This window comes from Platalea leucorodia (genome assembly GCF_965183815.1).
Source record: "Platalea leucorodia genome assembly, chromosome: 5".
Taxonomy (NCBI): Eukaryota; Metazoa; Chordata; class Aves; order Pelecaniformes; family Threskiornithidae; genus Platalea; species Platalea leucorodia.
Genome location: NC_138827.1, coordinates 28,232,933 through 28,258,037, shown reverse-complemented (window position 1 = coordinate 28,258,037; position 25,105 = coordinate 28,232,933). Strand labels below are relative to the sequence as shown.

The 25,105-nt window shown below is 35.6% G+C and overlaps 1 protein-coding gene across 4 annotated transcripts in view; it reads right to left on the bottom strand.

Annotated features, from left to right (window-relative positions):
- Window positions 1–25,105, bottom strand: part of FAF1 (Fas associated factor 1) — a 179,971-nt gene that overhangs the window by 101,607 nt on the left and 53,259 nt on the right. For all 4 annotated transcript variants that reach the window (XM_082312728.1, XM_082312725.1, XM_082312727.1 and 1 more), the window contains one exon: window positions 20,410–20,515. In XM_082312728.1, coding sequence (XP_082168854.1) covers window positions 20,410–20,515 — 106 coding nt within the window. The remainder of the gene's footprint in view (window positions 1–20,409; window positions 20,516–25,105) is intronic.

The following is a 25,105-nucleotide window of genomic DNA, read 5'->3' as shown; positions in this document are numbered from 1 at the left end:
AAATGTGAACTCTGTAAAACTAGTACATAGAACAATTTGGAGATAAAAATGATCTGGAAGCTTCTCCGATGAGGAAGTTTTCTTTACAAGCAGCAACCCTTTTATCAAGAAAAGAAGTCCTGTTTTGCTGAACCTAACCTTTTTATCAAAGGCATACTGGCACACTCCTGCCAAAAGCTGCTTCACATGCTTGAACTGCATTTATGACAGAAAAGCTGACAAAAAAAAAGTCACAGAAGCTGTCTAGAAAAGAGCATTTTTCATAAGGAGGAAACCTTATGAAAAGAGAAAAGTTCAGAACTTCGTTTTAAGTTTTTCAAGATGAGGGATGTGCCCATTCATTCTCACTCCCCACTAATTTCCAGGTTATTCAAATGAAACTGCTATTAGGAAGAATGTTTTGACTGGGAAGATAACCCAGAAACCTCTCAGGACCTGCATGAGACAGCAACAAATGGCCAAAATCTAAAAAATGCTAAGATCATTTATAAAAACTTGTAATTTTCAGAATTTTCAGGAAGTTGGATAGCTTAGTATTTACAAAAATACACATGCTAAGGGTCCAGTTCTGCAGCTTGTAGTTCAGGCTACAAGACTTCCTGAACTGGACTGGCTTCCAGAATCGGACTGGTTAAATTAAAAGTGTACGTAGTCCAGAATACCAAAATCACATTTCCCTTCAAAATTCCAAAATTGTAGAAGTAAATTGCATTATTTTGTTCTACTAATGGGAATGCACAACTGAGTCTCTCTCAACAAGAAGCAACAAGAATTTATTCACTATATCTTCAATGGTGGCCGCCTTAGAGAATTGTCTAGCTCAAGTAAGCCAGAAACCACACACTGCTGAAATCACAAAGCTGTTTCATGAAGGCAGGGGTCAATATTTCTTGAATATACAACTAAGTGCAATTTCATTAGCGTTTGACCAAAGCACTACAGGGAGTTACCTCTTCTGTAGATTCCAGTGTTTACAAAGCTTGCCATTCACATGCTGCAGAACAACAACAGAAAATGTAATGACCACTTCAGAAAAAGAGCTAATATGAAGCTATTCTGACCATTTTCACTATTGTACTGTGCAAACTTATCATGTCACTGAAACAGAAAGATTTGAATAAAGGTTAACTTAATTATTTAAACATACATATTATTTTCTCAGTGTTTTTCAGGCTTAGCTTGACATGCAACTCTATAACTATTAAATAAGCAGTGAACACTATTCTGTTTAATGAAAAAAATTACTTAAATTGCAGGTTATTAAAAACTCAGCTACTCACTTCCCCAAAAATACCTGCAGTGTTGCACAGAATTAACAGAGTCCCCATCAGAATTACTTTTTCTCTAAAATAAAACTAGGAAGTATGTATTACAAAACAATACTCACAGATAACAAATATTAAGATCAGAAAAGATCTACTCAGCTCAAATTAACACATCTTTATAAATCAAAGCAAAATCTATCCTCACTTTCGTTCCTGTTACAGAATTATCACCTCAATAGCCAATAAAAAGAAAGATCTAATGAGGTATTTCAGTATCTCCCAAAGAAATATTTTCAGCTGTTTTTCTTTTAAGTGCTTGAAAGGAAAAGAGTAATGAATTGCTCCTGTGCAGTCTTCTTTATTATTCTGTTATAACAACAAGAGAGTTACACAGAGTCTTTATTTTTCACACACTTCAAAATATTTTTTTATCTCACTGCAACAATGGCAAACAAAACCTCTGACCAGAAAGGACAGCAACAGAGAAGTTCTGCTTTGAGCAGTAACCTTTCTTGTTTCTACTAATGGGTAATGGGCTGAGATGACAAAGACTTATTGGGTAGCTAGGAGATATCCGAGAGCTCTGCACTCTAAGATCCAGGAAATAATCCAATATCCCTTGGGAATGAGTTTCCATGAGAGAGAAGGACCTAGGCTTCCACCAAAACCAGGTCATTCAGCTATATGTTGGTGAGACTCCTGAAATACTTCTACCTATCAGGATGAACATCCGTTACTGGAGACAAGCAAGCACCCTCGAACCCTGAAAGTATCCACATACATCATGGGGTCCAGGGATTCGAGATGGGGAAGACAAATCTGTTACAGTCCAGCAAGAACAAAATGGAAATCTGAAGAAAGGACTGGGACATGCTGATGGTCATTCACCCACAGAGAAAGTATGCCCTGGATCTAAAATTGTTTCGAACAGGACAGTGAAATCATAATCACCTCTTTTATGGTCTATGTGAGAACACTTAGAAGAAAATTAATTAGAGACACATCCAACGGATTAGGCCTGCTAAAGAGATGTAAGGTCTGGAATAGATTCATTAGCACTTTTTTTGTTGTTTCTGGAACAAAAAGATTGGCCTTGAGTAACGACAACCTGGAAAGTTTTGAGGATATCCTCCAAGGTCTCCCGGTTGTCAGAAACATTCCAAATCATCTGGGCACATCATCTTTGGGCACTCAAGCAGAGGAACCAGAAGGGAATGGGCCTTTCTGAAAGACCAAATGCTTTCTAAGAGAGGAGTCAAGTCTCTGAACGTCCTTGTTAATGTGTGATCACCACCTTGACACTGGGGTGTGTGAGGTTTCTGCATACACACTATCAACAGCTTCTGCAAAACATTCTATAAAGAGCTTGTGATCCAGACTGGGCAAGTGAGCTGTCACTTACTCACCAATCACCATGAAAGGGACAGAAAGCCATGTACCCCATCACATGGACGGCATGAAGGCTGACAATAAATTTAGTGAATTTATTTTGTAGCTTTGCGTCTTTAAGTGACATGTGCACCAATAGCAGTGATGACACACAGACAAAGATAGTTCTTGGGCAAGAAATCAGCTGCAATGTACAGACAGGCATCTGGCAGGTTAGGAAACACAGATTAACTGACCTCCTCGAGTAGAGAAACCTGCTCAGTAATATCAAAACTCTCCACATGAATGTGAAAACAAAGGCACTTAGACCCACTATTTTAAAGGTAAATATTCTCATCCTGTATTCATTTTAGATATTTGGAATAGTTTCTGTAAAATCCTCTTCCCTTGAAATAAGAGGCCATTATTAAAGCCCAACAGGTTAGAAGACCCAGAAAAGGCTTGCCTGCAGATGTCTTGTGAAAACGAATTCCTGAAAAGCAGCAGGAAAAAAGGTTGCAGCGATGGCAGAAAGCTGCTGGTAATGGTGTCATGAACACAGGTGTTTTAAATTGTAATTCCAGACCAGAAGAAATGTGTGTAATCTATCACTAAAGCTATGAAGAAAATGGACAGATCAGATTGGAGGGGAAATAGGCCACTCCCCTTTGCAAAAATCTTCAAAACTGTTTTGAAAGTAGAGACTGAGATACCAGCTACTGAATATAAGGCTATCTGTGATGGCTGTGCCAATGATGATACCCAGAGGACTCAATCTTTATCATGGTTTGCAAAGAAGCCATGGGAGTAGGAAGTCATTCAAAGGCCTCTGCAGTTCATTCTGCTGCCTATCTTTGACCTTGTTGCAGACTCTGAAAGCATGGGATCAATCTACACTTGAAGAAATATCCTCAGTTACTCACTGAAATTCAAAAGATCATTTGCCTTAGTCACAAAAAAGATCCTGTTTCTAGACTTCGGTATACAGGTAATGTCAGAAAAACAGGAAGCTTCTGTTCATACGCCCACTTCTTCAAGAGCAATATTCCAGATGTGATCCTTGGAAATAATGTCTCTGAAATATTAGAATCTGGGACAGACATTTTGAGGATGTGTTAATGTCACATTATCTTAAAAATACTTACAAATGCACATCAGACGTTAGCCTTGGGAAAGATGTAAATTTAACCTGTAAGAAAGCCCCTATATCATCCAAATGAACAAGCTGAACAGTAGAAGTGACAACCTTACGCTTCTGTTTTTCAGTATCTGTCTCTGAATCAGATCTTAAGGCATGCTTACTGCACAGGGATAGAGAGGGACAGAAAAGCACATTTCAGAATAAAAACTGTGTAGAAATACTTGCAAATTAAACGCCTCTTTTTACTTTCATCAGAGCTTTCCTTTTAAAAAAGAATCAATAAAGCTTCACAAGAGTAAACTGTGTGTGGTTGTTCTTCCTACATCAACATCAGTGCCAATTAAATTCTGAACCCTAAATCTTTATTGTTTCCTATTAGCTGCCTACCAGAACGAACACTGTGATTTTCTGAGATCCCAGGCTGAGACTTGCTGTAACAGCAGTCAGAAAAAATATTCTTGTTTTGACTTGTCTGCTGAGTAAACCTGACATTGAAGCTACATGGTAGAAAATAAATACATAATACCAAGATGTTAATTTTACAGAAACACTTAACTTTTGTGACCACAATTAACACTTGGGGGGAAAAAAAGCCATTGACAGGTCTGCCTAGCTCCTGCTTCTGCACTGCTTCTCAGGCTCCCTTTCCAAGCAGCGGCTTGCTCCTGCAAAAGCCAGCCTGCAGCTGACCCCAGGGGCTGCCTTCAAAGCAGCACATGGGGAGGAAAAGGGGAGCAGGATGACAGGGAGTTAAATACAGCTATAAAGTGACATTGACTCCCAGCTAGGATCCAGAACAGAAGTCTAAGGGCAAACGGCTGCTGAGAACAGCTCATCCTCTCCTCCTCCCTCTCCCACCCTCCAGCTCTGGGGACACCTCTACAAGGAGGGCAGCAGGATACGACTCCCAGAGGTCACTGACAGTTTTGCAGGAGCAACATCCTAACTGTGCAAGCAGACAGGAAGGCAGAATTGGCCCTAAATTTGTGATGCTACAAGGTCTTCGTTTTTTATAAAATAACCAGAAAAATAAGCTATCTTAAGGTGCATTTTGGGAATACAGCTAATTTTGTTTTGCATAAACACTGCTCCGCATCTCTCACTCCATTCCCTAAGACCACAGAAGAACCGTTGCAACACTGCACTCCTCCAAACCACTATGATCCTCATGATACAGTAGGGTATTGTCAGGTTTATTCTCTAACAGTGACATTTATCACTAAACTGGACAAAGAACTAAAAAAAAAAAAAAAAATACCCAACAAGTCATCATTTTAACAGTGGTAGAACATGGATAGCACGTTTATAGAAATTAGAAATGTAAACAAGTTTTTATTTATGACGGATATGAACACTAAACTTTCTAGTAATTTCTAATTTAACACTACATTTGAATTGCCAAGCAGTCAAAGAAGAGAGTACAAAACTGACTTTTTTTCCTTATTCCAACTGCATTACAATAAATTAGCCATGGCTCACAAATGGGAGAACAAAAGAACACAAGAAATTGAGAAAGAGCTTCAAAAAAGTCTGAGAAGCATTTTTTTTGTCTATGAAACCAACCAAAGTCAAAGGAATCCTACTGGCTGAACAAGAAAGTCGTCATGGAAAGAAATCCAGGAGGGCACACTAAATACCTTGAAGAACATGCCACTTTTTTTTTTTTTTTTTTAACTCAGTATTATTATAACGGTAACAATGTTTTGCTACATAAATAGAGATTGTAAAAGGTCCTCAAATCAAAGTCCTTATTTATACACTTGAACATGTGCCACTTCAGAGGGAAAACTTTAAGCTCATTATACTGAGATGACAGGAGCACTGACAGAAGGGCATGCTTACAAGGTTTACTGCATGTTACACATTTGGCACTATAGTACTTGGTGTTACTTTATTACTTTACAACCAGTACGGCTGGTTTTAGTATAGACTGTAGTTTCTATTTGCTTGCATAGTGAAGATGGGACTCTTGAGGGAAACCAAAGTTTTGCCCTCTACCAGATGCATGTATATGACTAAGTGTTTCGCAAATACAAGGGGTTTACTGTGATTTGTGTGTCATGTATTAACTAATACAGGTTTAAATTATTCTTTTTTACCTCTCACCAAGGACAAGCCTTACTTTGCTTTAACTTCATCTAATTCCTCCTCTCTTTACGTTAAAGCAGAACAAGCTGCCCTTAAGATAAATAAGAATGTTCACACAACAGTTCATGTTGGTTTAACTAAATTAGATTAGAAGTAGTAGCGGTTTTGCACAGAGCAGTTCTAAGCTGTAAAACACTATTAAAGTGGTGTCCTATTTTGTAAGTTTTTCTCATCGCTACAACACAGAAACATTCATAAAGGTGACATAGAAGTTTTTAAATGGTCTGAGATTTTGAAGAACAAAATGGCATCCTCAAAAAATGCCAGCCAACTACTGACCAAACCCAACCTGTTTTAAGGATATAACTGTCTATCAAACCTTAATAACTAAGTAATAAATCCCTTTGAATCAATACATTTGGAACACTAATTCAAGATGATTAAAGCAGCAGATAACGTTAAGAATTAAAATGCAAAGCACATAATATGTAAACATCAAACACAAAATATTATTAATTGTTATATACTTCTCATGTATTTGCACTACACACTTATTTCAAATGCAAATATTAATTTGGAGAGAAATACCTACTGTATATGCACACACTGAAACAGTTTGCTCAGCTATACTGCATCAATGGTTATTTGACAAGTTATAGCATCACAAGCTGCTCATTTACATATTCAGCTATTCTGTCTGGTTTTTCCCTGTGAAGATGTTAATAAAACAACTGTTTTACAGATCCGTTCTAACAGCTCCTCCTCTGAACCACAAGGATACTCATAGTTATGCAAATTCAGTGTATAAAATATACACCAACAAAAAGACACCAAAAATGTAAAAACACTTCTTTTCTAAATCCTAGGAAAGTGTAATTTTATTGAACTATGGAAGTTAACACCAAGAATAACAATTTAGTTGATAGAAAAAAAATTCCATTGATATTCAGATAATAATCAGTGAAAATTCAGTCTCCGTTTGAACAGCTAACGTGCAAGCATTGTACTCAGTAATTCCCTCCACATGGGGACAGTTTTGAAGTGTAATTCAACATACTTAGCACTCTGCATTGCAAAAATAAGTATAAAGAGCATAATAATTTAAAAGTTTCTGATTTACAGTATGTTTTTCTGCATTGTAAGAGAAAGCAGTATTCAGAAAATTTAAGTCAGATAAACCATCTTGATTTTTTTAAACAAGCAGCAATGAAGAAATCCTTAAAAGTTTTTCATTAAAAACTGCAAAACAATCAATAAACCAGAAGATGAAGAGCAGGAATGAGAGAGCAGTGAAAAAGAAAACGTGTATGTGGACTAACAAAAAATAAAGGAAACGGAAGAAAAAAATTCTTAAAAAGAAGAGGGGGGGAAACAAGAGAAAGACATGGTTTACTACACAAGCAAAATGACCTACAGAGAAGAAAATATAGATGGGTGATTGTCAAATTTTGTAAGTTAAAACTGAATGATCTTAGATCCGACCTATAAACTGACATAAGGCAAAAGACACACAAAATCAGAACTGAAATTGGATTTGCAGTTCTCTTCTGATATTGCAGTTTAAAAATCTGATTTGCAGTTCTCCTCTGTCTTGAGACAACAGATGCTTATTTCAGACTGCATTTATGTTTCAGAAGAACATTTAATCTCCGAGTTTTATTGTTCCTCACTTCAAACTGATCTTAAGAAAAAAATGTAATGAAACACAATGCTAACATACTCCTCTAAAGGAAAAACTATACCTTTTTGGGTATTCAAAAGGCTTCCCTTACTGCTTCATGTTGATTCTTTGCATGACTACTCTGCAGTGAGTCAAAACACACAGGAGGTGCACTTTTCATTTAATCTTTCATTTACTTGTTCCTGTTATAGAAGAATTCGACCACCTCTGTTTATACAACTATTAAAAAATGACAGTGTTTTTGCTAAAACAGAGAAGGTTTCCCAATGGCGTAACATTTGAAAATACTGTTTTGCACCAAAGGACTGGTGCAGATCCAGTCCTTGTAGGATGGAATTGCATTAGTGTTTTACCTCAAAAACACATCCCTGATCTTAAGTAAGTCTCCCACTTGTCCAACTCACTGTACTTCAGCTTGCATGACGGAGCAGTCTCAAAGCATGCAAACCGAATACCATTAGGATCAAACTAAACCAGAAGATGCACAATTTTAAAATTTCAACAACTAAGAAACATTCATTCCACAGGAACAGACTAGAACTGGTCGCTAGTAGAATGCCAGAAACATAAAGAGCGTGGATGTTAGATCCTCATCACTGTTTTTCTATGCAGACCTCCCATTGCGCTGTCCTGCATGCTATCGTACACATAGCTGTAGACTACAACTTAGTGTTCTGTGGGAAGATTTAAAGAGGAAAGTAAAGACATCTCCATGGCAATTCAAGCTTCATCTCAGTCTACTACTCTTAGTTCATCAAAAAATAAACTTTTGTCCCACCCAGACCTCAAAGAATGCTCTAGAGAATTACCCTATTTTTCACTGGCCTAATGAGACCCAACCTCGAAACATTAACGTGGACCTGCCTGACTTGACAGTTTACCTTTTGCAACAGGGAGAGAAGTTTCACTTTACTGTTTTGTACTACAAAAAAAGTATCCTCTTCCACTGTTCTGTTGCTGCTTTTTGTGAATGTCAGAGCTTCTCCATTTTGTTTGTCTTAGTCCTGGCCCAGGCTGCCCTGTGGTCACAACTCTCAGCTGCAGTCTAGCCTTTCCTCTGCCAGCCCAATGTCAATGCATAGAATAAAAAAAAAAAGCCAAGACCTTTTAAGCAGAGTGGGTGAAACAGATTGTTAGTTATAGGTGAAATAGTCAACACACAAAACACTCCCCAGATTAACCTAAGCACTTCTTACGCTCCCCACTTTTGAATTATTCAGGAATAAGTCCTTCCCGTCTTAAAAGAGGAACTTTTTGTGGCTAAGTGCAAACAGGAGTTTATACAAGACACAGAGGGGAGATGTTGAACTGAAATTCAGCTTATGGTTACAGTGAAACTAATAATGAGACACAAACATAGCTCACAATGTTTCTTAAGTAAGAGTTACACTTCTAGAGTTGCTGAGTTCACTAAAAGGTAGCCTGTCATCAGAAATAAGTAAAGTAAATTTGAGAACAATCCAAAACCAATATAAAACTTTTGTCTTTCTGTTTCTCCTGGAAGAAATTGCAGAGATATTCGGGGTGCTGCATTATGCCCTGATGCTGTGAATGAAATGACTGAAATTATGTCAGTTCTTAGGATTCATTATTCCTTTCTTCATTTCCCGTTGTTGGGGTTGGAGTAAAGTATGTACAGCTATGCCATGTGATACCAGGCAGTCAGACCTACTGCCATTTTATAAGTACAGATTTGTAGGAAGAGGCTTTCTCTTCCTTATAGACAAATTGTAGAAAAATAGTAAAAAATCCTTGTTCTTTGTACTCCTCTTTCCCTTTTTTTTCTTTTATTGCTTATCTGTTTCGAATATTGTGAAGATCTTGAGATATTGTTCTACACTTTTAAATTACAGTAGCATCATGATTTCCAAGAGAGCTACTAGATTTTAGAGATACTAGGTTACAGCTACTAGATAGAATCACCTTCCTGGGAAAGAAGAAGAGTGGTGAGAGTTAAGGTCTTTGGTACACTGAATCTCTGTTGGTCACATGCCTCCCTCCCCACTCCAAAGCAATATATACAAATGAATGATGTCTCAAAAATATTTATTGTTGTATCAAATTCTCCTACTTCCAAAAGAATCACCCCAAAGAATCAACATTAGCAGTATTCTATGCTGCATATGGCACAGTCTGTAATAGTTTCTGTATGTAACTCAAGGGGGGGGGGGGGGAAATCAAGATTTTCTAATAATCTAATTCTAATAATTCTAATAATCTAATTAAAATAGATTAAGTCTTTACAGCAATGTTCTGCATTTTCTGTCAGCTGGGATGAATGACTAAAAAATACCCTAACCAAACTTAAGACTTTTTTGTTTTTAACCTGAGTCAGTAAGAAGTAATTCATTAACACATTCCTGGTTATTCACAAAGTTCTAGTCCCCTAAATATGGTAAGAACAAACAACATAATAAAACAACAACAAAAAGCTTTTGTTCATGGTTCAACCACCTCTCCAGTCAGCACCTACCCCAAGCTGCTTTCCTGATCTTTTCACAAGGCCACATTACCAGTCCTTGCTCTGGATGGCATTTTCTTGCTGGTTGTCCTACTTTCTTGCCTTTACTCCCAGTTTCTTTATTTTTTCTACCTTATTACCAGTTAAACAATACTTCATGTAATAGTAGCCACAGGAATCTCAATGTGATTTTGTTTTGGGCAGTCGTATGTGTGTGGTTTTGGGGTGAGAAACCAGCTGTTTCAAGTAACTTATGGTCTGAAGAGAAGCACATAAAGCCAGGAACCACTGAAGTCAATGGCAGCATTGGATATATGCGTTAGGTCTTGTGGGGTTTTTTTTTTTTAGTTGGTTGTTTTTCTAGGGTGGACATCAAAATTATGTCCACTTAAATCCACTAAACTGAGCTCAAGAGGAGCAGAAAAATGATTGAGTCTATTTGCAAAACAGAAGAAAAGTCAGAGGGCACTGAACAGAAAGCTCCTCTCCTTTTTCCTGTGTTGCTCACTACTGGAAAAGTAAAACATCCAACACAGACCCAAGTTCTGCAGAACTGGGAAGTAACCTTCGGTCAGAAGGTGGATGATCTGCTCCCTGAGATGACCAAAAATGAGCAGATTTTGTATATGAAGACACCTGCTTATACTGTGCTCATGTCCTACTGTCAATATCATCCTTAGAAGGTCCTTAGAGTGTTCATGATCAATTGCTGACATGATATGCAAGTAACCACAAACTTCACTCAGGTTGACAGGATCTTGTGGCCGTTGCCCCTCTTCTGGAGAATTCAGAAGAAGCCTAGTTTGCTCCTATGCCTTTGTCTAGCTATGCTTTAAATAGTTTGCTTCCACCATACCCAGAGGAGGTTTAACTTGAGAAACATCTCTACCCTGTTTTCATTTACTTCTATGTCCCTACAACAGCAGATGCAGTCTCAAACAACTTCTTGTGCCCTGCCTACTGTGATGCTTCTCTACTTGGAAACTGGGTGGTTTGATTTGTATATACATTAAATATGGAGTTTTACAATACAAGCTTATATCATTTCTGCTGTCCACCATCATCCCCACATATCTTCCAGCATTATTACTTTCAAAACAAGATAAGAATAAGTTCACTTTGGTCTGCTAATCTAGGCAGGGAAAAATAAAGTAGATTCGAGGCTTGGTACAAACCCAAAAATTGTGATCAAACTATATAGTTAGTAAATTGTTTGTCTAAATCTTTCATGTATGATGAAAGATTATTATCATAATTCATTAGCAAATTACAGACTTTGTAATGCAGGCAGTCACAAATTTGGCTTTGTATCAATCATTTTAGACCAGCTGGGTAGAAATTAACACAACTCTGGGATAAATAAAATGAAGTGCTCTTTCATTTTTAATTCACTGGAAACTTTGAAGGAAAGAAATGGAAGCTCTTTCAAAAATGTCAGTTTTCCCTGATTTTTGTAAATCATTCCATTTCACTGTAGAGATATACAGATACAAACACACATGGACTGTATGTGATTTAATACCACAGCAACTGCTCAATCAAAATAAATATAAAATATATATAAAAGAAAAAGCAGTGCAGTTTAAAAAAATCCCTTTCTTTCATTGTTTCTGAGGCAGCCATACACGTTAGTGATCACCAGAAGAATTATTAAACAAACACAAAAGCTAATAGCCTAGCTACTCACAAGATACAATATTGTCAAAATTCCTGCTCTGAGCTTTTTCAGTCTACCAAGATGACCTTGTACAAAAATGCTTGTTTTGATTATGTCTATTTTGCCTAAGCTACAAGGGCATGTATAGTGACAGCTGCATTTGGGAGCAACTTAAAACAAATTTTATCTTAGTGGCACCTAATCCAGAGACTGGTACAAGCAGCATGGAAAAGTCAATGTCAAAATTAAACAATGAAGGCTTTTCGAGGAACAGATGCTTTTTGCCTGCAGCTGTAAAAACCTTAAAACAATCCTATACCCCACTGTCTGGTCACGCAACTATCACAAAGCAAGGCATAAATTTTGCCACTTATTGCAAATGTTTGCCAAGAGCTTCTATAACCCTTTTTAAAAACAGTAACAGGGATTTCTCGAGGGTGATTATGAGGCCATTTTATCCTTTAAATGAGTGCAAGGCTCTTCAATTTATGCCCATGATTCTTGGTACAAAAACAAAAGAATAACTTTTCAAGTTCATGTTTCACACAGTCATAGGAACATAACTGAAAAATCATAAGAAACGGGTGGACTAAAAAGATAGCGCACTGTTTCACTAAGATGTTATGGACTGGACAGAGACAAAAATTAGTAATTCACATTTGAAATGGCAAGTGAGTATTTTCTTTGCATAGTAATTACAAAGCGATGTAGCACAGCACTACCATTACACTGCTGCTAAGATACTGTTGACCATTTCGGTGTTGTATCTCCACAACTACTATGTTAAATATTCTCATCGCTGCAACTCTCCAAAAAATTTCCTTTTTCTACTAAATGAATGCACCAATAAACTTTAAACCAAAATACAAACTCTTAGTGAAAAAACTTCTATAACTCAATGAATAAAAGTAAATCATCAGTTCCCAATTAAGTGAGCAATTTACAATGTCAGGAATCTAGTTGCACTGCATATGAACTGATGGGGGTTTTAGATTGGCTTCTGTTGTGTATTTAAAAGTGATAGCACCAACATGATTTACATAAGTACAATATTTTCAAATATTTTCTCACCAAGCAAGCACTCTAAAATTGTGAAGTGTTTCCTTTCTTACTCAAGTTAAAAAAAAAAAAAAAAAAAAAAAACAACACACACACACACAAACTTTTCCAGAACAACAGTTCATTAGCACCTCACTATTTATAAGTATAATTGGGTTGTTTGATGAGAAAACATGAGAGAACACTGTGCCTACTACAATTTGCACAAATACAAATTTCATTGTTTGAAAACAAATCAGCAATTTAACGATTGGGGTTTTTTTAATATAAGTGTATATCATGCAATAATAGAAGTGATCATATTATAGTTAACATAGGATAGAAAGGTTAAACCATGCTCTAGTACACTTTAATTTACAAGCTGTAAATTAATTTTTTTTAATTGCAAAAAATGCTAACTTTTATTTTTCATTTGTGATTCAACTAAATATAATTTATAGAGATAGCAGTGCTATGCTATTTAGCTACCAAGTACTGCTTTCCCCCTCTAAGCAGCACAGGAACTAGGGACATAGCTGTTTAATATGTTCATAAAGCTGCTTAGGTTTTCTTGTCATTTCATGCTAACACCTTTTTAATAGCTAGCATTATGATAGAAGCCTTGCACAAAAATTCTTCACCTTGAAAGTAAAACATAGCAAATATTCAAAATCAGAATAGCAAGCCATGGTTTTAATTGCAGTTTTTAAAAAATTCAGGGTTTTAAATTAGGTCTTGATCCCCAAAATCCTTAGCATCCTTAAATTACATGAGCAAAGCCATTCAATTCAACATGATTACTTCTAAAATAAGGACAACTCACATGACTGAGCATTTACGGAGGCAAACGTATAACCAAAATTATAACAATGACTCCTCATTACTTTCAAATTCAAATAAATTGATCCTTATCCTTTGAGAGTTTCTCTCAAATCCAACTACGCTTACGGATGGAGTGTAATAGAGACAGAGAACGAGAGAAAGGAAGAAGGAAGATATAAACATACACACAAAACTACAAGCGCTGACAAATCGAAAGCTAACAGATGTGTGACTTCTAATTAGTTATAATAATCTGTGCTTCGACACTATTGGAACATGCCTCGCCTTCCCTTGGAAATCAAACAGCTTCCTTTGGAGTTTTAAACTCTCTAGGTGTTTCTAAATTTATTCAAGGAAAAAACCCTGCTTTCAGCAAATTTTAGATATCTACAGTGATAACTTTATGAAAGGAAAATATTAAATTATAATTATCCTAAACAGACACAGTCTTGTGAAACTAACCCTACATTCATATGAAAATACAAAGCATTGACTATAATGAATTTGATTCATCCTTGGACACAAAGCTTTACCACAGTAAACTCAGTCAACTGTTGCTCTTGCTTTTATATTCATAGTACTTAAATAGCGCACTTTAAAACAAAAAAAACTCCAATTGGCTTTTCATACATCCACCCTCCCCAAAAATAACGCACTTGAAAAACCCAAATGATATGAAAAGGCTTCAAGGCCTCTTTTCTCCTTTTCACAGCACTTTTTTTTTATTTCTGTTTGCAGTAATCTGCCTTTCACTTTCTCATTGCTACAGAACAAACGAGGAGGCTCAGCACTTTGAAAAGGGGGCTCAATGTGTAATGGGTCCACTAGAATTAATTTAGTTGCACCAAATCCATTGAGCAGTGAGGTTTTTTTCTCTTCTCAAATCATTTTGAGTCGGACGCAGCCCCCAGCCTTTGTAATTCTAGTAAAGCACTTAAAGTGCACAGTAGGTGTTCATCAGGACCATCTGGTCAAAAGCAAAACAAGCTGCTGATTTTGCCTTTGAATAGAATGAAGCAAGTGTGAATTAGTCTCTTCAATTAGCACTATTACAACCTGTCAAGTGCATATTGTAAAACAGGATTATTACAGTATTGGTCACCAGTGCAATTATTTACTCTCTGCCTTTTCTTGCATATAAAAATGTCCATGTTTACTAGTTTTTGATAACTGAAGATCGTTTCTTTAATGATATGCACATCCAAACCCACCAAAACCAAATCACAGGTTATGAAACATATTCTGTCAGGAATATATTAAGCTTCATAATTAATACAGAAGTAAAAGAGTGTCCTTCCTTTATCTCTTATTGCTGTTTCTGTTGCATAAAAAGGATAATGGTTATATACCTTTATCAATACGATCTCTTCGAAACAGATCTCTACAGTCAGATATTAAGATATTTTAAGTGCCTAATAAAGCTATCACTTTGAACAGGTACATAAAAGGTATTTTCTCTTTATTTCCCAAGGAACTTCCTTTTCATACAATTCCTAACACACGACCATTTACAAAAAGTTTATCAAGGATTTCTTTCAGCAAATACATTTTAGTTTAGCAATGTGCTGGTTTTCTTTAAAAGAAAGGGGAAAAAAAACAAATCAAGACGTTGATTTTATAAAAATACATTTTTCTCTCCTTGTTTAAAAAGTCAAAACCTAGCTTGCTAGCTGGTAATCATTTACCACTATAGAACAGTGAGGCTACGACAGCGATAGATGTTTAAATTATGTATACTGTTGTTATGACTCACTATAAATTGAGTAATTTTTACATGACAGATTTCTCTAAAAAGCAAACAAAATGTTCAAATTTCACAAAAAGAATATACTTCTCTTGAGTACAATTAGCATAGCAACAACATATTTTACTAGCTTCTCTGATACTAAGAGAATAATTGAACAATAGTGTAGAATGTTTGTGCACCTCCTATTAAATACCAAAACCTGTTAGTTACTAATTTTTATTAGCATAAGAATAGTTTTCAACAATTTTGAAGCAAAAAAAAAAAAAAATCAAAATATAACACAGCTGTTTCTGAAACTGTTAATGTATGTACCATATTTGGATATGTCCATATTCTGATCTCTGGCAAATGTATTTTATTGTAATTACTTAGCTACAATATAAAAAAGAAGAACGTTATTTATTTCGTGTTCCCGTGCCCATGTCTGACCTTTACTGTGGATGATATCACTCAACAACAATTGGCTTGAAAATATTTTGTACAGATACCAAAAATCAGATCTGAAAAAGGTTCAAGACCTTCAGCTGGATTATTTTTCTGAATGCTGAAGGTAGTTCATCTGCTTACCTATATTTATATACATAGGCCTTTTAAATAAGATTTCTGCCTACGTGTTTATAAGCGGTGGTTTTGTATCTTGTTTCACATCCATCCACTTATCAAAAAAGTTTTAAAAAATTCAGCACAAAGGACTTCAAACTGTCATTAGGGTCTGTCAACACAGAATTTATAGTTTATCTCAGCCCAAGCAGTTGTATGTACAAATAGTTCCTCCTCCTGCCTGGAGTGCTATTGGATACATTGCTTTTCATATTCCACCTTAGCCAGTAAGTCTATAGGGAACAAAGAACAAATATATTACCTATTACAGGTGACAGGGATGCTAAGCAGCTAGCCTCCGATTAGGTCATTGTCTAAAGGAACAGAATAAAGAGCAGATGCAGCTATGCAGAAGCAGCCAGTATTTAGGGACCTGTCGTCTTTGCATTGTTTGCACAGATTTTTTGTTTTACTAGGAATTACAGTGCCCGGTACATGCTTTAGCTAGTATTCTCAACTGGAATCTCCAGCAGTTACAAAATAAAATCACCAATCTACAAGAGGCCTGAGGTTTCTGCATATTTAACTCGTCCACCCTTTAGTAGCCACAGCTTGTGTACACTGGATACTTCAGTAATCCTGCACACAGGAATCACAAAAAGGTTTCAAAGTCTATACCAACAATAAAATAGACAAACGCAAACTCCTTGTTTTTAATGCAGTTATCCAGTTTGTTAATTTTTTTTTATTTTTTCCTCCTACGTTACTGACTGAAACAACAAAAAGTGTGAAGCATGCTATTGTGACAAGAACTCAAATTCAAAAGTTTTTCACAAATTAGTTTGTCTGCTCCAGGATGAGAACACGAACTTGCTTTCCATAAAACATTTAAATATTCCCCCCTTTGAAAAAGGCTGTCCATCTCCGTCAAATAATATAACTACAACTTGCAAAAATGAAAAGTAGTAGAAACGTTCATTTCTAAATGAGACCAAGTTCGTAAGAATGGACAGAAAACAAATTATGTTCAATGTGGCAATGCCTTGTAATAATTTACCACATAGCTCCTCAAATCAAAATTTAAAAATTCTCTCACTCCAATTACAGATAGCCTCTATGGATTATCTTAGCAGAATAAAGAGCAAGTATTTAGACAGAAAACTCCTTTTAGTCTTGTAAGTCTTAGGAGTTCAATTTGTTAGAACTGTCCTTATTTAGCCCTATAATACATTGGAAATGTATTAATTTACAGTCTCCAAACTGGCACAAAACCTACTAATTTCCCCTTTAAAATGTGGATCATGGAAAAAAGTAATCATGATATTTCCCAGAACAGTATCTGCTCAGAATTAATTTAATACTGCAATTTTACAAGAACAAACAGATGTCAGAAACCTGTGACACAGATTAATTTGCAATTTAGGCCAACATGTTATCATTAACTTTCCAAGTTAACAACTCCCCTGATCAACTCACAAAAAAAACCCCCAACAAAACAAAAAACAAAACAAAACAAAAGAAATCCAATATCCAGAATTTTGGACAAGTTCAGTTTAATTTTTTATTTCATTTCTGAAGATTCTCTATAGGCTCATAATCCCACATCAATATAACTGATAGTAACTTATTTTTTTTTTAAACTGAGAAATTAAATCTTAATACATAAATAGTTGAAGATGTAGATAAAGCACGTTAAAAAAAGGCATTTTCAAGTACCATTCAAAATCCAACTATTGAATTAATATGCAAGAAATTGTGGAAGCAGATGTGAGCACTACGGCTTCAGGCTTCTCTCAGAGAATTTCCTGTCAGACTGTTTCCCCATTCAACAGCAAGACTTCTTTGAAATAACAATTCATCCAAATATCATTTACTATTAAACATACATTCTAAACAACAAAAAAAGACAACAGAGAACTGAAGCAACAGTAGTTTAGGAAAGCACAGCTGAGAGCCCACTGGATTTTGCATTTAATCCATTGCAAAATATTTATGACAGTTTTGAAAGGGTGGTGCGGTTGGGTTTTTAGTGTGGTGGGTTTGGTTTTTTGGGGTTTTTTTGAGACACATGGAAAAAATATCTATTCCTCAAAATTTGCAGCACTAGTAATAACAACAAACTAAACAACTAGCCCTGGAGAGACAGTTGCACCCAACTGTGGCAAGCAGTAGAACATTTATAGAATTTTAAATATTTCTTTTAATAATTGATGTAGTAATTTTGAATCTTTCTGCATAGGATATAACGTGTGAGTAGATTGCATTAACACTGCTTAAACATTTCAACTTGTCAGTATGGCCAAGTCGATTTCTGAAATATTTGCAGTATTTTCCCATCGAAACAGTAATAAAGGTAGAATAAATATATGCCACTGCTTTATAATCACTGAACATTAATGAATATTTTATGTCTTTTTAAATCTCCCTGTTTAATTTAAAAGGGTGAAATTAAGTCTCCTCCCTGCAATATGCCAATTATCTGTAAATCAAACAATAACTTGGCCATTATACTCCTTTTTGTTAATATACCAGAAGCTAATTTGAAAACACTGAACGGCATTTTTAGGTAATAATTGAATAGTCCTTCCTGCCCTCTTGTGGTTGGCAACTGCAACTCGCATAGAGCTTTTTCACGATTACAAAAATATACCAGAAGGAAAGTAAACTACTAATTTGTTAAAGTGTGAACAAGAAAGTGAAGGGGGGGCGGGAAATCTAACAGTCCCTGGAGAGGAGAGAGACAAGGGAGAGGAGAAGGAAAGATATCACTGATTCCTCTAAATCACACAGACTAACTAGATTTATCAATCATTTGTTACAATGCTCACTGTATGCTAAACAGAAAAAAAAAATTAAATAGCCATTAGGGAGTTAACATACAAAACAGTGCTTGTTTTCTATAATTAGACAAATGTTCACCAACCCTTTTACCTCATCCAAATCCCCAGTGATTTCCACCAGACTTTGCACAGACAGACATATTCACCTGTTCAGCATCAGCTGCACAAAAAGGTCCAGAGTTCTCTTTTCATTTTAGTCTCTGAAATTGTCTTCATAATTTTATGCACTCTACAGGATTTAATACTTAGATACAAGACAGAACAGGAAAGAAAGTTTTGATGCTCATACTCGTTATGGGGTGGTAGGGGTTTTTTGGATTTTGGTTGTTTAATAGGGAAAATCATAACTGACTTTTAAATTAAGTCGACTTTATATGTTAACATGTTGACTGTAACCTGCCATTAGCAACAAGAAAACTTCAGCGCATGTAAAGGCAGCCTAGATTCCCATGCACTGTCACAGCTTTCTGGTTCCTTTAAGCAAGTTAAGACCCACCAGTAAAGTAGTAATTGACATAGCATAGATAAAAAACAAACAGGCAATATTTATGCATGTGTTTTCTTTTAGAATCTCACCATTTTAAAATTAAAAACAAATATTCTGATAATTTATTTCCATAAATATTCAAATTATTTTTAATTGTAAAGCTCGTCAGAGCTTGGCCCCTCAAAAAACAAACTGATGCTACTAGGTTTGTTTGTTTATATTATATTAAAAAAAAACCCAAACTTACTATAATAGGTTTAAAAAGGTAGAAAACAGGCTTTCACGCAGGGGAAAGATCAGAATTTAGATCTTAAGAATAATGGGATTCACAATGAAAACAGTTAATGATCAATTTTCATTGCTGTAGGAGATATTGCTCCTATAGCTAGTATTACAGAACTTCAAATAATTCTGTCTACAATGTCAGCATGTGACATGAAAAACTTCAATAAAATCTGTTCAACCCTAAAAGACTGGGAGAAGTGTCAGACCAATAGCAAACATACATTTAATTTGAAAAGCAAACATTTAATCTTAATATTTTGTAATGTGAATTCTGAAGATTCACATTTCTAGATTGTCATGTTGCCAGAAGTTAGTGGGTTATATGGAAAATAACATCCAAAACATCTGCATTAGATATACCATGGAGCATTAGACAACAGCCTTTGGCGTTAGAAAGGAGTGTTACAAATATGCAAGGACCGCTTGTTCTAAATTCGGAGGGTCCAGAGTCATATTAGAGATATTTGTTCTTACAGCACTTAATTCTGACGAAGTTCTCTACAATATCACCCCTTGCTGGACATTCCACAGAATGGCAGTGACATCCATTATACACAAAACCATTTGGCTACCAAGGCAGTAAGAATAACAGCACTACAATAGAAACCAGTAATGGTAGAGGTGCCTACAAAATGGAGATGGAGCTGGTTAAAAGAAGGGAAGACAGAAGGAGCTTCAAGGGGCTTAAGGATAAAATGTAATTTGAATAACTGCGTTTCCTTATCACTCTAGAATAACTCAATAAACAGTTTGTGTATTTTGCTACTACAATGCAAAAAGAAACATCTTTTCTGTATAATTTCATAGAAAACCTTTTTTAGGCTAAGTTCTTTACTCAAATTACAGCAATCTTGATGATCCAGTTGATTAAACCAAAAAGACTAATAAAATAAAGGAATATCCATCAAGACCGTGTAAACCCTCTTTAACAGAGCTGGCATTAGCTATAATGAGCTACATTTATTCTTCAGCTGTGAAACAGCACTCACCTCCTGAATGGTACTGCTTCCTGAGAAGTTGAGGTTGTACTCCCGCTGGACTTCTCGATGGGTGACAATCAGCATGAAGTTTTGATTTAATGACTCCTGCAGGGCCCTGAAATGGTTGAAAGAAAAACAAGAAAATCAGGGATAAGCATGTTATAGCTTGTTTTACAGTTAGATGCAAAAACCCCAGGGTACCCTAAACTCTACATGGACAAGTCCAGGCACAACATTATCATCTCTCTTTTCACTCTTAAATGCAAGGAAGCATGCTGAGAATGACCAAAGGCCATTCCTGAACTCCTTCCTTAATAAGGTGACTGCAGCCTCTAAAGCTCTTCTAATGTTAAGTATTCTCAAAATCGAGAGAGTCACATTATCTTCACAAACATCGGGTATATTTAGCACTCATAATGCCATTAATACCAGGCTTGTAAGCATATTGATGACCAGACAAAATATCAAGCTACAGTGCACATTAAAAACTGATGGTAAGTAGAACAAGGCAAAGCATGCTGTCGCTTCTCTAGGGTTACCTGAAGCATAAACCAAATGGAAATTCTTCCGCTTAGTTTCATTCAAAGCACATAAACCCAGCTAATTAGAACTGGAAAACTAACCACAGCGAAATTGCTCATGTGGGTATTGAGCATTCAGAAAAGTTAGTTCTGCTCAAATTGTTTTAAATGTACATTAAAACATCTTTAATCATATGAATTTAAAAAAAAAAATCTTAAGATACAGATTAAACAGGCCAACTATATGTTGATGCTGTCACAAACTTGGGGTTTTTTTGTGATTTTCCTAGTAATAAAAGATCTAGATGTTAAAAAGGCATCCTGTTTGCTTAATTAGATACAAAATTATGCAGCTATCTATTTTTCAAAATAGAAGGCAGGATTTCTGTTATAGACACGGCAATTACAGCTGTGTACAATCTTATATAGGCTACAAAACTGCAGCAACATTGTAACATAGCTTGGATTTCTAAACAATATTTATACAGACTTAACTTGTTCAGTGGCATATGGAATTAAATTGGGCTTATTTGATTCTTTTTTTTCTTATCAAAGACTCTTAAAAGAATAATAGACTGGGTTTTTTTCCTTCATATCTTCGCTGTTCCATGACACTTCAACATGCCATTCTTCTTAGCAATAAAGGACAAATTCTGTATGCAGATGAGCACAGCTGTATCTTAAGATACAAGCAGACAAGAAAGAGTGCTAGATTATTTGAGTCCTGATTTGTTAGTTTTTCCTTCTACTGGAATTACTAAGCTTCAGTTTTGCTGCTCAGATGCTAAGGAATCCATGCAATACTCACTGGATGCTTTAGCAAGAGATGCACAATTTGCTTTAACATCTCAAGAAAAATTACCTTACAAAAATATCTTCACTCAGCAACTTAATTTGGATTCTGTGACATCTTAAACATAATAATCACACGCTACAAAACAAAAATCACGAAGTGCTATTTCTCGTCTTTTATGGGTTTGTAATATGGAAGATAAATTTAACTCGTCAATGCTAGGTATGATGAAGTGTATGAGAGACATTACAAATGTAACTGAACTAAGTGATCAATGCTGAACATGAAGTTTGCTGCACTTGTCACAAAATCTTGTAAGAAAAGGCCTAAAAAATTTTAAAATACTTAACAGTCCTTCAAAAGAGAAAAAGAAAGAAAGAAAAAAAAAAAAGAGTCCTGAGAAGCTGTATGCCCATTTTCAAAGGTAGTTCTAATTTGATTGTTAACAATAAGTTCAGCATCGCCATAACCATATTTTCTTTTGGCAAATGTTCAGTAGCAACTAAAATATCCTGCTGTGCTTTTTCAGATTCTGATTTTTTATTTGTTTTCAGCAAATTCTCGAGGCGAATGACATATTTAATTGCTCTGAAAACATTAATTACAGCATATGTGAATGGCTTTGGATTCCATACAGAATCACACAAGACTCTTACAGCTATTTTTTACTTTATCTGAAAATCTGTAGATGCTAACCAATAACATGACTCACATTTTCATTCTGTAATTGATGTAAACATCGAATGAAACAAGCTAGTTCGATCAAACCCTCAGTCTCTCAAGGTATGCATGATACACACACTTCAGTACTATCTAAAATACAGCATGCTAATAAAAAGCATCTGTTCATAGGAAAGGTTTTCCACTTCTCTATTTCATCTGGATGTGATAGCAGAAAGTATTTAGAAAAGAAAAAATACTCTTCAAACACAGTTAATTTAAATGAAGTGCCTTAAAATTGAAAGCCTCAATTTTTGAAGTAACAATTTTGACACCTCTACTTTTTGGATTTCTAAACAACGCAAGCTGAATGTTGTTAACAAGCAAATTCTCAGTACATATTCATAGCCAAATACAGTCAAAGAGAAGGCTGAAAATTAAGCTGGCTAAAAAAAAAAAAAAACCCTGACAAAAATGAGAAAAAATTGGTTTTGAAAGTGTTAGCAATTGAAGTGCATGGTTAATTATTCACCTTTTCTTCAGAAAAATAATACAATGAGGAATATTACTTCTGCTTACACAGAAATGCAGTGGTGAACTGATCCAATCCTTTGAGCTCCTATATCAAAATCTCATATGGTCTGACAGCCATAAGACCTGGACCATATACGTTAGAAAGTCAAGGGGAGGAGGAACCGATGGCACGTGCGATGGGCAGTTTGTGCCAATGACGTCCTATGTGTATCAACGCTCCTCTGTGGGATGGGGTTGATTTGAACACGCAGCTGGACAACCAGCAACGTCAGTCCCCTCCCATATACATTTCCTCCAGCAACTAGGGATGTAGATCACCCCAAATTATTTGTGCCAATAGAACTCTGCTTCCAAAACATACCTTGCCCTGAAATTGTATTTTCAGCCATTAAGGCTATGATCAAATGTACAAAATAAGTGTATTTAAAGGAGACTTCTCACTGACAGTAAGCTGAAGCTTACTTTTGTTTCTTTTTAGGTGCACATAGCTATTGAGAAGACTGACTTTTAACCCAATGCACATTTCTAAAATTTTGGCTTCAGTGTTTGCAGCAGTTTCATATTCCTGCAAATGTTATCAGTTGACTACAATCTTCCAAATGAAACATCTGCATTAAAAGAAAAAAAAAAAAAAAAAAAATCAGGGCCAAACCCCAGGTCCCATTAAAGTCAAGACAGATTTTCTTTTTTTTTTTTTTTTCCCTTCCCCTCAGTGCTAACAGAATTTAATTAATCTGAGAATTAATTAGTGGGAACAGAAAATCAAATTCTAGAAACAGGATTAAAGTAGGCCACTCTTATCAGCACCATTTCCCCCCTACTGCAAACCCTAGCTTTGAAAAGCATTTGCTGATAGGTTATATACTGCCATTACATTTTTTTTTCTCCTCAGCTGAATGATTACACATTCACTATTCAGCACAGGAGGCAAGGGAACTTGATGGTATTTTGGGGCACCAATCTTCCATTAGAGGAACTCTGCCTACACCCAAAAAAGAAGTCCAAGAACAGACAAGAGAAAATAGACCTGAGCACAGTGTCATCGCTCTGACCAGTTCTAACAAGGGAGACTTGGACCAGTTTAGGATTTCATATGGATTGCCTCTATAGCATTGGTTATCAGCATTATCAGAATGCACAGAAACCTCAGCGGTGAATCAGGATTCAGCTGGGGTTGAAACTCTACAATATGCAAGCAAAAATGTTCCTCTTTGAAACTTAAATTTCAAGCAATGGAAGTTGCAAGAGACTTTTTTTTTTTCCCCACTAACCTCAAAATACCAAAACTCAATTAAGAGTCCAGAAAGAGATTCACTAGCTACTCCATCCAAATTCCAATACAGTACAATTTATAAACCACAAGTCTAATAAATTAAGAATAGAAACAATATTTAGCCAAAAAATGTGTAACTGCAAATACTGCTAATGTTAGGGGACAGCAACTGTTCAATCAGTCTATGCAATGCTGAAGCAAGATGGTATTAGTATTGATATTTATTCTAAGCTTCCAGTTTTACTGCTTTTCTATTGTTCTGTAACATTTCATATATAAAATAGATTGGTTGTATCTATTGTTAAGTGACTGCCTTAATGCTTTGATTTTTTTATGTAATACTTTGCTTTTTAAAAGCCTTTTCCTTTGGAATTTTAGTAATATTTTAAGCTTTGAAACCGAAAGTATATCCTTAATCAATGATCAGCAAATGCTCCTTTTCATTTCAGTTCTGTCAGTTTTTATGAAATACATTCAGTATTTCCCATTAGGCAATATCTTTCTCAGTCACATGGAGATTTTCCCCAAAATCTCTGAATTCTATATAAATAGGTATGACACAAGATAATTAACATTTCCATTTTAAACTTACAGATTTATACAAGCTCATGTCAACAGAAGTCCAAATTTACTGTAATTACAGATTATTTACATTAAAACAAAATAAGAAATCGGTATGTAAATGTAATGTTTGTTGTAGCTAATGCAGCAGGAGGTGGTAGATTAGGTTCAAACAGCAATCAGTTAGCAAATCTGGCTAACATGTAAATGAGCAGAAGCCCTTTTGTTTACATTCTATTGCATTTTAAACTTCAGGATTTTTAAACTGTCTCATGAGCAGATGTGAAAATAAAACATTAATCTTACCATTCTTATTGAAGCTTTCAAAGTAACTAAAGCAAGGCACTGCTCCTGTCCAGCTAA